We start from the raw sequence: 12,718 nt of genomic DNA, 5'->3' as shown, positions 1-12,718 counted from the left end.
TAACAAAGCTGTGACGGTCCTGAGCTGAGCTGGACTGAACTAGCTGTGTGCTGACTGGGCACAGTAAGGGACTTTACAGGCCATCTAAGATTAACGCCGAGTTTATAAGCCAAAAGCCCGTTATATAAGTTGGCATTCTAACGGTCAAATATATAAATGGTTTTACTTTGACTAGTGGTCACTCTGCAGCCGGAGTGAGAACAGGAAGTGCTCCGACAGAGCAGAGAACAGCCTTCCTCTCAACACGGAGCGATGGCTGTCTTAGAACGGAACTGGCTGTCCACACTAACGTGAGAGTTCAGAGTTTCAGTTTCTGGAGTCGTGCAAGCACAGAATTTAAGAATGCTTACATTATCTCATATGTTCCTGTTAAGATTCTCATCAGTTTTTATGAAGCTATAGTCATCTTCAGAATATCCCTCTAAAGCGTGAAGAGACCAGTAGTTTTGTCCTTTTAAAACTGAGACGCAAGGTGGAGAGTTTTTCAGTCTGATGTGCCGAGTGATGGCTGGAGGGGGGTCCTGGCCCCAGGACTGTGGGTTACAGTGATTATATTGACTGTATTGGAATTAGAACTGAGAAATGTAAGGGTATTTATTGATTTATTTTAAAATAATAAATACATTAAATGTCAATATAAATAGCATTTTTATGAAAAGTAACTACTTCCCCTCCCCAGAATTAGCGCTAGAGTAGCAAATTTCTTTGATGGCTTATTTAAGAGGAGGGCAGTGTGCAGTGTCACCTTGCAGTCCCCCAGACCACACCATGAGAACGGTTGCTCCAGGACTAAAGAGGGGACTCGAGTCAGTACTGGACGACTTTCCTCAGTGACTTCTTGGTAATGAGTTCACGTTTGGAGGAAGAATTAAAACAGATTTTTTGGACCTCAGCACTGTCAACATTTTCAAGTCAGAGAATTCCTTGCTGGGAGTGACTGTCGAGTGCATCGCAAGGTGCTCTGCAGCAGCCTGGCTTCCACCCGCTAGACTCTTTCCCCGGCCCCTCACCCCACGCCCCCCACCCCAGCTGTGACAGGCAGAAAGCTCTGGACGTGGCCCGATGGCTCGCAAAGGCTAACGTCGCCGCAGCTGAGGACTACTGGGTGGAGGAGCCGATAGATTGTGGAGCAGATCTTAGGTTTCCTAAAACTTACTTCCTTTTCCTGGTAAAACGATAACAGGATGGAGGTTAAGTTGACAGGTTGTTTGAGAACGTTAGCATAATTAAAACAGAAATAGAGCGTCACTTGGTCAGCCAGATACTGAGCCATGGAAATAGAGAGGCTCTGAAAGAATCTGATTCCTCACGCAGATCTCAAATGACTGATGAAATGAAACAAGCAACATTTCATTTGCTATAATTAATACTGCAGTTGAGGTACTTTAACTAAAACCCTGGCTTTGAAAATCAAGTTAAGAAAATGTGAGATCTGGGTTTTCCCCTGTTTTCAAAGTTGCTATTAAAAACTGTGGGTCTGATATCTACTCATAATCAATATACTTGTCCTTTAACCCAGAAATACCATTTCTAGGAAATTGCTCCTAGGAATACAAAAATAAACACTTATTTTAAGTATTGGAGTGTTTCATTTACAACACTGTTAATAATATGACAAAGAAAAACAAATCAGCAGTCACCTCAAAATCCGAGAGAATAGATATTATGTCCTTTAGGATACACTCTGATACTGTGAACGTCTTCCAAACCTACAATAAGATTTCTACATATGCTTTTATGGAAGGATATACACAGTTTACGAAGTAAAAAACAAGTTGCAGAAGAGCATTTGTGCAGATTTTAAAGGGAAGCGTGTGTTTGTGTGCATGCAGTTGTGCGTGCCTGAGAACTTTCTGGAACTCTGAGGTAATACTGGTTTACCGTCTGGAGAGTGGAACTGGGACATGGGGTGGGGACAGGGACAGGTACTTTTTTCCTCTAAACACTTCTACAGAATTCGAGATTTTACCATAGCTTGTTACTATAATCAGAAAATATTTAAATTTTGGAGTTAATTATGCTACATAAATATACTATTTTGGAAGTTATACTATGCTGTATAAATAGGGCATTTTAAAAACTAATGACCTTTCTGCCAATTTCTGATTTGTAGTTTCTTTCTTGAATAAAACACACATTTAAGAAAACAAAACAAAAATAAAACTAATGACTAAATTTCTCTAACCGGTCACCATGGAAAAAGAATAAGGAGACTATTTTTGCCCACAAAGTAAATATTTGCCATGTCAGTAATACACTGCTGTAATGCACTTCAGGTCTCGAGGTTGCAGTTCGGGTTCCAGAGTGCCTAAACCTGGTGTTTGATGGGTTCCATGAATGGATTCTTTTTAACCCACGTAAAGCTTTCCCTTACTTGCGTAGGGACATGTGGGTGTGTATAGGCACTCCGGGACTTTTTTTTTACTTTAATGTCTGACTCTCGCTCGCTCACTCAGGTCACGAGACGTGTGTAGAGCTCCTCTTAGAGCAGGAAGTTTTCCAGAAGATGGAAGGAAATGCTTTCAGCCCGCTGCACTGCGCTGTGTAAGCCAAGGCGGGCCGAGCAGGGGTGGGTGCGCGCTGCAGACATGCCAGTGCCCAAAGTGACAGCCTGTCCTGTCACCTTCGCCTTCGCAGGATCAACGACAGCGAAGGCGCTGCTGAGATGCTCATCGACTCGCTGGGCGCCGGCATCGTGAACGCCCCGGACGCCAAGGGGAGGTGGGTACTGCCGGGGGACACCCCGCCCTGCCCGCACCTCCTGGATTAGGAGGAGATTTAAAGAGGACCCATTACTGATTAAAAGTTGATTTTTATGTTTGCAAGTGTAAATTGTCACCAAATCTTAACTACGTTCTCCTTACGAAAGACTTTTCTATATGATTTTCAGCCAGTCTTTTCAAAACCTGTTAAGTACAAAGATTTCCCTTTTTTAAAAAAAGGGGTATGTTTGTTACCCTAAGCTTATTTTTAATACCAAGTTAACAGTTTGCTAAAGAGGAATAAGGCGGGGGAGCGGCCAGCAGTTGTAGATAGTAGTGTGGTTGGTCAGGATTTACTTCTTTCAAAATTCCCTTTAATGATGTGATTTAGGGGATTTTATTTATATTACTTTAATTAAGAGCCTTTTATACTATGAGAAATAAAAAGTTTTTGTGGCAGGAATCAGATTTGTAGGCAGGCAATGCTATTTAGCCTCGGACATAAGCCCTGGAGAATTGCTTGTCATAAATTAAGAGAATTGTCTAGAGTAATGAGTGAGAGATCTAGCCCGGCCTCCCCGCCTCTGTGCGCAGAACCCCGCTGCACGCGGCCGCCTTCACAGACCACGTGGAGTGCCTGCAGCTGCTGCTCAGCCACAATGCTCAGGTCAACGCCGTGGACTCCTCGGGGAAGACCCCGCTCATGATGGCTGCGGAGAACGGGCAGACGAACACAGTCGGTAAAGAAACGGGCCACGGCCCTCGTTCTGAGTGTGCGTGTTGCTGACGTGTGATTCAGATCCCAAGCCACCTGACTCTGGTTCTCTGACTGTTCCGTGAGTTTTCTCACCACTCCTGAGGTTTCACGCCCCCCACCTCCGCTGGTAGCCGCATGCGCATTTGCGCTTCCTGGTGGGAGGCCTCCTTAGTGGGGCCGAGGACAGTGCCTGAGACCCCAGCTCTGGAGTCGGACTGACTGTGAATCTTAGACCTGCCAACTCAGTGACTTTATGCCTCAGGGTTTTCATTTACAAAGTGAGCAGAATAACAGAAACCACTTTGTAGGGTGGTTGTGAGGGGTCAGTAAGTCACTGTAAATGCAGAACACTTCCAGCCGTGTGTGGAACTGGGCAGGCACCCGCAGAATGAATGCTAGCTGCTGTTTATGCCTGTTACTCACACAACAATACGACAGTGCAGTATGCACCTTTGTATTACTATGTATTTTCTTGCGCTTAAGTTTTTGCTAGAGGGATATTCTTTCTGTCTTCATTTCTCTACAGTGAGTTGTTAGTAATGAGATACATGTTCATAAATAAAAGAGTTGACAGAGTTTTTCCTCCCAGAGATGCTGGTGAGCAGTGCTAGTGCAGACCTGACTCTGCAAGACAGCAGTAAAAACACCGCGCTCCATCTGGCTTGCGGCAAGGTACGTGCGCACTTCAGGGGTGTTTTCACTGTTAATATCAACAGCGGCATTTAAAGGTTTTCCACTTGACTGAAATGAGCAGAGATAGGGATCAAACTTCTCTAATAACCATTGGCATCAGATTTGTTGGGGAAAAAACACTGACGTGTTAAGCACCGTGATACATGGACGTTTCCCATCAGCCAAGTAAGCTGTGGAGCACAAGCCTAAATGTAATTACTGCCTTTCTCTCACCTCTCCGATCTTAAATGTCCTCATCCTCGACCCCATCACACCAACACATGTTTGGACAGATATGTAAGGCATTTGCCAAAGAATTCATGGTGTATGTATGGTGCTGTATATATTATATGGACTAGGGTTGGGGTGTATTGAGGGTATAAATGTATCTTTAATGGTGCCTAAGTTTTTAAGAGTTATTTGCCATAATTTTAGGGTCATGAAACTAGTGCCTTGTTAATACTGGAAAAGATAACAGACAGAAACCTCATCAATGCAACCAATGCAGCTTTGCAAACGTGAGTACCTGCAGGGTGAACCTTGTGACCCAAAATTAAGATGTTTAATGGGGTTTGTTCCTAACATGGGACCACTGGAGTCAGTCTCTCACGGAAGCAGTTAAAAAATAAAGAACGATTTTTATAATTGACAAAACTCATTGCTAAAATCATCACAATGAAAAGACATTACTGGAAAAAAACAGGTCTTGAGCTGAAACTTTATTGTTGAAAAAGTGTTTTTTCAGTCCACTTTTACAGAAGAAAGTAATACTATTCTGTGTGTTTGAATGGCAGCCAGCTGGAATAATCCATTATTTGACACTAGCAAAAAATGAGAGAAAAAGGTGTATTATGTGTCTGTGAGCCAGCCTCACAGTAATGGCTTAAACCTTGTGTCAGCGTCTCTCACTGTCCTCTCCCAGCTTCCATTTGCTACTTTGAGACTTGGTAAAGAGAAAAATCCCACAATACTGGTCTCATTCAGATATCAGTATTTGGACCTTTTAAGGGTCCAAAAATCAGTCATGGAGCCTCTAAACTGTTTTCAAAGCCTATTGGAGTTTGCACTGTTGCAATGTCCAGTTTTTGTTGTATATTGTTACACGTGTTGCAACCACATTTCCTAAAACAATTAACACGATTTAGTTGGTGAAATCCTTTTAAACCTTGAGTCTTGAGGGGAACTAGCAACAGGGTTTGGTGAAGGTGGGAACTCAGTGCTGGGGCACAGTGCTCGGAGGAGCCGTGCTAACGAGGCCAGGCCCTGCACCCCGCATGGGCTCTGCCGTCTCGTCCCCCTACTCTGCGTCTGCGTTGCCCTTGGGACTCAGTGCCTCCAGTTCGTACCTCTGGGTCTTCACAGCCTAGCAGAAATGCTCTTCAATCCCAGGACGGGTTAGGGGGGCTATGCACGTGGGCAGCATGTATGTACATGCACACATGTCTCCCCCCAGGCCTCTGCATGTTGCTGCCCGGAACGGGCTAACAATGGTGGTTCAAGAACTTTTGGGGAAAGGAGCAAGTGTGCTTGCCGTAGATGAAAACGGTAAGTAGGTTCCATTTCTTTCTTAAACCTCTTACTTCTGTATGTGAAATAAAGTAAATCTGGATGTTTTTTATTGGTCAAAGAGGAGAGCTGAAGTTAATACTGAGAGTACTTACTTTGTGGCAAAGGGAATACGGGCAGGAGAGACAGGGAAGGGCCGTCTAACAGATGAACTTCCAAACCCCGTATGTCTGGTAAATCCGAGGTGGTGGTTATTAACTGCGCTTTAGTGATTCTGCCTTTGTTTTTAGGATTCAGAGACTTTATTCTGTCACCAGCTATTTATCGAGGCCGTTAAGTGCCAGGTCTTATCTAAAGCTAATCTTCCCACTTCTGCATGGCATCCTGTTCTCCTTTGCCTAGTTGAGACGCACTTCAGCATTTCTTCCCGTCTGTCCTGTAGGAATCGTTCTAGATTATCCCATCAATATAGAAACATTTCTCTATCTTAAAAAAATGTTTGATTAATCCCGCCACTCCTGCCGTGTTTCTCTGTGTCCTGGGCAGCAGGGACTGGAGTCAGTACTCCCCCCGTCCTTAATTCCCCTCCTTCATTCTCTTAAATCCTATCCAGTCAGACCTTTGCCCCCACCACGTACAGAGCTGTTCTCAGCAAGACCACCAGTGATCGCCACTTTGAGACAATTCTTAGTTCTCATTTTATTTGACTTAGACCTCATTTTACTAGAATTTGACCTGATTATTCCTTTTTTAAAAATAGGAATAAGCTTTTAATATGGAATTTAGTATATATGTGACAAAGGGATGTGAAGGTTGCATCTGCCCTAGCTGGGATCCGGCAGCCCCTAGACGGTCCCCGTGTTGTCCCCGGACCAGCAGGTGCACACCTCTTCAGGGCAGGAGAGGGAGAGCTGGGAGGCGTGTGATGTGATTTCAGTGTCCTTCCTCAGGAGGGTGTTCATTCACAAATGCTGGTACCTTGAATTGATAACTAGCTTGATGGGTAGATTAAGTCACCAGCTTTATTGGAGCTGAAATTTTTTATTTCTTAATTTTTTATTGAGGTGTCATTGGCATACAACATTATAGTGCTTTCAGGTATCTCCCTTTTTTTGAAAAAAATTTTACTTGGCTTTTAGGACTCCACACTTTCTTGGTTTTTCTCATTTCTAGTTCTTCCCAGTTCCTTACGCAGTTTCTCCCTCTCCTCCCCAGCGTCTTCACATTGGAGGGTTCTAGGACTCAGTGTTCGGTTCTTTTCACTTTCCCTGGGGGACCTCACCCAGGCCCTTGGTTCTCAGGGCTGCCCTTGTACTGAGAATCCTAAGTCCGTATCCCTGGATTTATAGATCCAGCTGCCTTGTTGACAGCAGACCTCTTGGCTAATAAACCTGCCTAGATCTGAACCGCTGCCCCTCCCCTCCTCCCTCGGAGCTGCTCAGAACGCCAACCGAGGCCTCCCTGACTCCTCTTCTCCCAGCGTGCAATCCACCAGCCTGCCCTGCTGGTCCTCCTGCACAAAGTATGTTCAGAATACACCCCCTTCCTCTCCTCCCCCCGCTTCTCCCCCCGCACCTCCTCCCCGCTCCCCAGCCCAAGGGCCCCTCCCCCTGCTCCCATGCCCGAGTCCCTTCACAATACGTGAGAAGATCCCACTCCTCCCGTCCCAGCTCCCTCATACCCCTTAGACAGTCTCCCAGGCCCTCCACAGTCAGGCTGCTGCCCTGTGACCCTTCCAGCCTCAGCTCCTGCTGCTCTCCTCGCATCCTGTCCTCCACCCCAGGGACATCCACGCATGTTGATCATTTAAGATTTGGTATGTTTTTCCTTACAAAGTGCGAATGACAGTAAAAGTCACCTGTGACCGCTGTCCCTGACACACTTTGCAATGTGAGATAATCATCGTGGTCCAGCATTAGCAGGTCATGTAGTAAGTACTGATCCTATTTTATAATCAATTCTAGCTTCAGAATAACGATCCAGTTACACGCTGCTCCTGAAACAGCAGTTGATGGTTCACGAGGCTCTGTGTGTTCTCACGGTCTCTCCCGACCCAGCCTGGGTGCCCAGTGTTCTTACCAGTTTGTTGTACTCATACCGTGTGGTGCCTTAGGACTAACGTCAGTCTTCTGCTAAAGAAAGGAACATAAACAAAGGAGACAGACATTCTGACTCAGGCGCTTTCGGGCTGCTTAGTTTACCTGCTCTCGCCTGTGGACTCTGATCCTGTAAGAGAGTTAGCCGACAGCTGAGCGCCGTGTTTCTCCTGAGCCCCTGCTCAGAGCCCCTCCATGAGCGCAAGCGCCTCTAGGTTTCCCAGCCTGTACGCGCTTATTGCTCCTGTGCAGGTCTGTTAGTAAGACTCTCCCACCATTCAGAGCGAGGGCTCACCCGTCTGGCTTTCCCCCTTACCCTAGCCCTGTCTTCTGTGAGTTCAGAAGGACCTGGGGGCATCATCCATCTCTGGGCCCCCGTCTCCTCTGCTACCGTGTAGTTTGTTAAGTCTTTCTTCCCCCATCCCCAGATTCCTGTGACTTTTCTCTTTTTCTACTTGTTGGAAAGTTCTGAATCGTTCTAATTAAACCAGTGTATTATAAGCCAGGAAATGTAAAGTGTATCTAAAGTTGAAGGTCTTTAGGCTTACTTCCTTCAATTAGTGAAGTGAGTCTCCCTCATTTCACTTTTAAATTTGATCTCTACCTCTAGGCTACACCCCAGCTCTGGCCTGTGCTCCCAACAAGGACGTGGCCGACTGCTTGGCCCTCATTTTGGCCACCATGATGCCTGTCTCATCCAGCAGCCCCTTGTCATCGCTGACATTCAACGCTATTAACCGTTACAGCAACACCTCAAAGACGGTCAGCTTCGAGGCCTTGCCCATCATGAGGAGCGACCCCAGCTCCTACTGCAGTTTCAACAACGTGGGCGGGGAGCAGGAGTACCTGTACACCGACGTGGACGAGCTCAACGACTCTGACTCCGAGACCTACTGAGAGGCTGAGCCAGGGGCCCGGGGTGCTGGCGCTGTGCTTTTTCTGGAAAAAGGCACCTTCTTATGCACGCACAGATTCAACCTGAGAGATCGCGGAGTAAGCGAATGTAAGAAACATGATGACGTTAAGAAGAAGAGTTTTAAAGGCAAGTTTTGCAAAAGGAACTTCTGGAATCTTGAAATCGACTTGACCAAGGACACCCCGCCGTCGAGATGCTCGGTGGGATTGTGCGATTCGGTCTTGCAGTGCCAGGAGTGATCTGGGACACTGCACCCTAGTCTGCTTACACAAGCAACACTATGGTAAAAGAGGAGATCAGGACACTAGATTTAACCTTTACCAGTAAAACGACAAACTTAAGGGCAATAAAAGTTTGGTACAGTAGGCATTACTGCACAGCAAGTTGCCAAAGGACCAAATAACTTGAAGGTTTTTAATAGAACGCCACTTGCGGAAGCAGAGCGGGTGAAATGAGACATTATCTAAACCAAACTTTAATATTTCTGAAAATGAAGCTGAGATTTGGTTTTAAATGTTGATTTTTTTTTGTAAGAAAACATCTGAAAGCCTTCTAATACTGTATTAAACCATGAGAGAAAGCAGATGTATTTTTACATTTTTTTCTTTTACATAAAAATTTTAAAATTCCAACTTTTATAATACTAGAATTGAAAACCAGCTGACTGGGTGCAGTCAGGGTGGAAATATTTGTGACGTAGACACAAGACAGGTTGGGGTCGGGCTCCTGCTGCCCAGTCGTGAGTGGTTTAGGTTTTAAATTGAACTATTTTTGTTTGAAAATGTAAAGGGTTTCCTAGAAGAAAACCTCATGAAATCAAAAAGTAGATTATTTTCACCCTGTTGCAGCTAAGTGGTCCCGGGGAGTGCAGTTTCAGCCTCACTGCTCTGGATGGTACGCCTGTGTCTCTGACATCACCCTGTGCCTCCACAGCGGCTTGGGGGGTTTCTGTTGTCGGTGGTTGGTGAAGAACCAAAAAGAAAACTCCCTTGTTATCCGTAAGGTAACATCATCGGGTGTCTTGGAAGGCACGTCCATATTGGGCACGGTTTACCTGAAGCGTTCAGGTCGTCTTGACACTGGAAGCAGCATGTGTGTGACGGGCTGCGGGTGGGGAGAGAAGCAGCTGTCTGCTGAGCTGGGAGGCCGCCTTTCAGAGAACAAAAAGGGGGAAGGGCTGACGTTCAGGCTTTTAAATACCAGTCTCCGTGGGTCTGCCTTTACTGTACCTGTCACTTTCCCGTGAAATTGATTTCACATATGTGGGAAGGAGTCTTATAGGTCTGGGTGAAGTTCCATGAATTTTCACAAAATGATACCCAATTTCATTTTATTCTTTTTGTATTGTGAAACTGGAAAACTTTATGACATTGTAAATTATCAGCTGGTTTTTCTGAATATAAAGTGTGAAAACACAGAACAGTATTTTGATCTATTTGATAATTTTGTGGGTTTTTGAAGAATTAATGAGCATGTAAATAGAAATAGTGACTGCTTGAATACTGTATTGACTTGCACTCTTTCAGTACATCAAGATCCCTGTATATTTTAGAGTATAATAAAACACAGATGTGAGCTGTATTTAATGAATAATGTATTTGTATCTGTGCATAGTACCTAAAAATCTATAAAATTTCTAGGGCATTGACTACTAGTTTTAAGCATTTTTTTCTAAGATATTTACAGAAATTATAAATGTAATCTTCCATCTTTCCTTTATAATATAAAGGAGTGATAACAGATCCTTCCTCCTCCTCAGTGGCAGGAAGGTGAATTTGCATTTTAAAGACCGCGGACTGCGTTTTCTATTGTACCTTTTGAAACAAAAAGAAAAAACTCAAGAGGATTCTAAAGTACGTATCTGTGTGCTTTCTCTTTCCTTTTAGGAATTCACTTCTGAATTCCCTGAGGGAATCTCCTAGAATCTCAGAATTGAAAGAGACCTGGGGTTCATCACTAACTTTTAACAGATGCAGGAGTCCCTTCTCCAAGGGTGACCTTGCCACCTTGGACACTTGCAGTGACTACCTCACCGCGCAGCCCGCCCACCGGCTGAGCCGCCCAGTCCGCAAGGCCCTCCGTGCCCGGCGCCGCATCCTCCCTCCCGGACCGGTACCTGCCGCCCGTCCGGGGCCGGCTCTGCCCTCCAGGAGAACGCCCAGGACTCACGCCCTCTGCCACACCTTCTCTTTTACAGGCCGTGCGACTCGTCTGCGGAAGTGATTTCCAGAAGGACGCATGAGACACACTGTTAGATGGACCACATCTAACCAGATCCAAGGTGTAGCTATAAAGTAACAAGTGTTTTTAATTTAGCCTCCCACGTCCCAGAATTTAGATCTTGCACCACTTTATGTAAAAGATGCCGTGACTGAAAATACCTGTGGTGCGGTGGTTCTTCCCATGGTTTGCGCACTGGGAAAGCCGTTCCATTTCTTTGTGATCGCGCTGTGTGAGCGTCTCCTCCCTCCCCGCCCCCCCCCGCCCCCGCTTGAACAACCGCTTCCTCCGGCCTGCCCCTGATGAGGGGGGCCCCACAGCGCCGCCCACGCAGGGAACGGGCTGCACCAGCATCGCGCCGCCCGCGGGCCGCCTGCGCAGGAGCGCAGCGTCGCGGTCAGCTCCTTTATAGTTACACCTTGTCTGTCAGAAGCGGTCAGGCCCTGCTCTGCAGTGGGTTTTCCACGCACAGAATAGAAAAGCCTGTTTGCTTTTTTAACTTCTGCATGAAAGGCGCCGTCTGGAGTATCTGGTGTGTGTGAGAACACCAGCTCCTCCTGCTCCAGAGCTGCCCTGCGGGCGGCGCGGGAGCAGCAGTGACCCCCTTTAACAGGACGCTCATCTCAAACAGTGCCATTCACTTCAGGAGAGCTCTAAGTGTAGCTGTCAAATTGGGGTTTAATTTGGCTAATATTGGACCTTTTCAACGAAATAAAGTTTTTTAATGCAGTAAGTCAAGTGTCTTTCTTTTTCCTGGGCAAACGTCTTTTCCTTTATCTTAAAATGTCTGATTAGTGTTCAGTTGTAACTAGTTTTGACTTTTCTTTTTAATGTGTCTCTTTTTTAAAAAAAAAATAATTTGGGGGGTGGGCGGGAATTAGGTTTGTTTATTTACTTTTAGAGGAGGCACTGGGGATTGAACCCAGGACCTTGTGCATGCTAAGCGTGTGCTCTACCGCTTGAGCTACATCCTCCCCCCAGTTTTGACTTTTCTTTTAAAAATTAATTTTCAGTAAAACTGTTCTAGAATTTAGATGAACCTTTCAAAATGGGCTTTTCAAATACAGTTATTCAACAAATACTTCCTGCTTGCCAGCTGCACACAGGGGGCTGGGAATGAGTGGACAGTGAGCCTAGGAATTGTGCCCCTGTCCCCCTGAGGCTTATCATCTCATCGTGGAGAGGTCCACACCTAGAAGGAGAAAGGAAAGTGTCACTGAGGTGGAGGCGAACTGCTAACGAAGGAAGGGCAGAGAACAGCAAGTCACTCTGCGAAGGAAGATCAGAGCAGGCTTCTTGGAGGAGCTGACATTTAGGCTGGACATGGAGGAACAAACATGACAGGAGCAGGTGGAGAAGGGGCAAATGATAGCCTAGGTGAGAAGGACAAAATCAGCAGTTCTTAAAATGGTTGGTGGAGGGGAGGTGGGTGGAAGAGATGCCAGCCCATAGCCTTCCTGAGCAGAAACAGGCCAGGAAAACCTACAAAAACCTACAAAAGAGCTCGTTACAAATATGCACAGAAGTCAGGGAAAAGTGAGAACAGCCAGGTACATACAGACAGGGGACTGGAGGAGCAGGCAGAGCTGACAAGTAACTTCACGCTGCTGCTACTCCCAGCAAGTGCCCACGTGTTTGTCAGTACCAGGCGAGGTCGTCAGTACTTGAAATACATCTCTCAGTCCGCACGGCTGTGCCATGAGGTAGGTCCTATTAACAGCAACATTTGACAGATGAGGGATGAGACAGGTCAAGTCGCTTCTGCCCACCATTGCTTGGCCAGTAATTGGTGAAGCCTGGATTCAAATCCACCACCATGGGAGCTCTTGGTCACCTGGTGACCTCTGAC

General features: G+C 46.0%; 1 protein-coding gene across 11 annotated transcripts in view; it reads left to right on the top strand.

The window, feature by feature from the left end:
• The window catches only part of ANKRD28 (ankyrin repeat domain 28), a 156,435-nt gene extending 144,833 nt beyond the window's left edge, over positions 1 to 11,602 (top strand). For 9 of the 11 annotated variants that reach the window (XM_031468010.2, XM_031467723.2, XM_031467776.2 and 6 more), the window contains 7 exons: positions 2,457 to 2,544; positions 2,638 to 2,721; positions 3,297 to 3,442; positions 4,049 to 4,131; positions 4,567 to 4,649; positions 5,585 to 5,676; positions 8,344 to 11,602. In XM_031468010.2, the coding sequence (XP_031323870.1) occupies positions 2,457 to 2,544; positions 2,638 to 2,721; positions 3,297 to 3,442; positions 4,049 to 4,131; positions 4,567 to 4,649; positions 5,585 to 5,676; positions 8,344 to 8,630 (863 nt within the window). In that variant the 3' untranslated portion in view covers positions 8,631 to 11,602. Of the gene's footprint in view, positions 1 to 2,456; positions 2,545 to 2,637; positions 2,722 to 3,296; positions 3,443 to 4,048; positions 4,132 to 4,566; positions 4,650 to 5,584; positions 5,677 to 6,986; positions 7,427 to 7,473; positions 8,249 to 8,343 lie in introns of those variants that run through there. The other 2 variants (XR_010382871.1, XM_031467931.2) reach the window with 2 other exon arrangements.
• Positions 11,603 to 12,718: the final 1,116 nt, after the last annotated feature.

The sequence above is a fragment of the Camelus dromedarius genome, chromosome 2 (assembly GCF_036321535.1).
Source record: "Camelus dromedarius isolate mCamDro1 chromosome 2, mCamDro1.pat, whole genome shotgun sequence".
Taxonomy (NCBI): Eukaryota; Metazoa; Chordata; class Mammalia; order Artiodactyla; family Camelidae; genus Camelus; species Camelus dromedarius.
The sequence above is the reverse complement of the archived record's forward strand: the minus strand, read 5'-3'. Positions and strand labels throughout refer to the sequence as shown.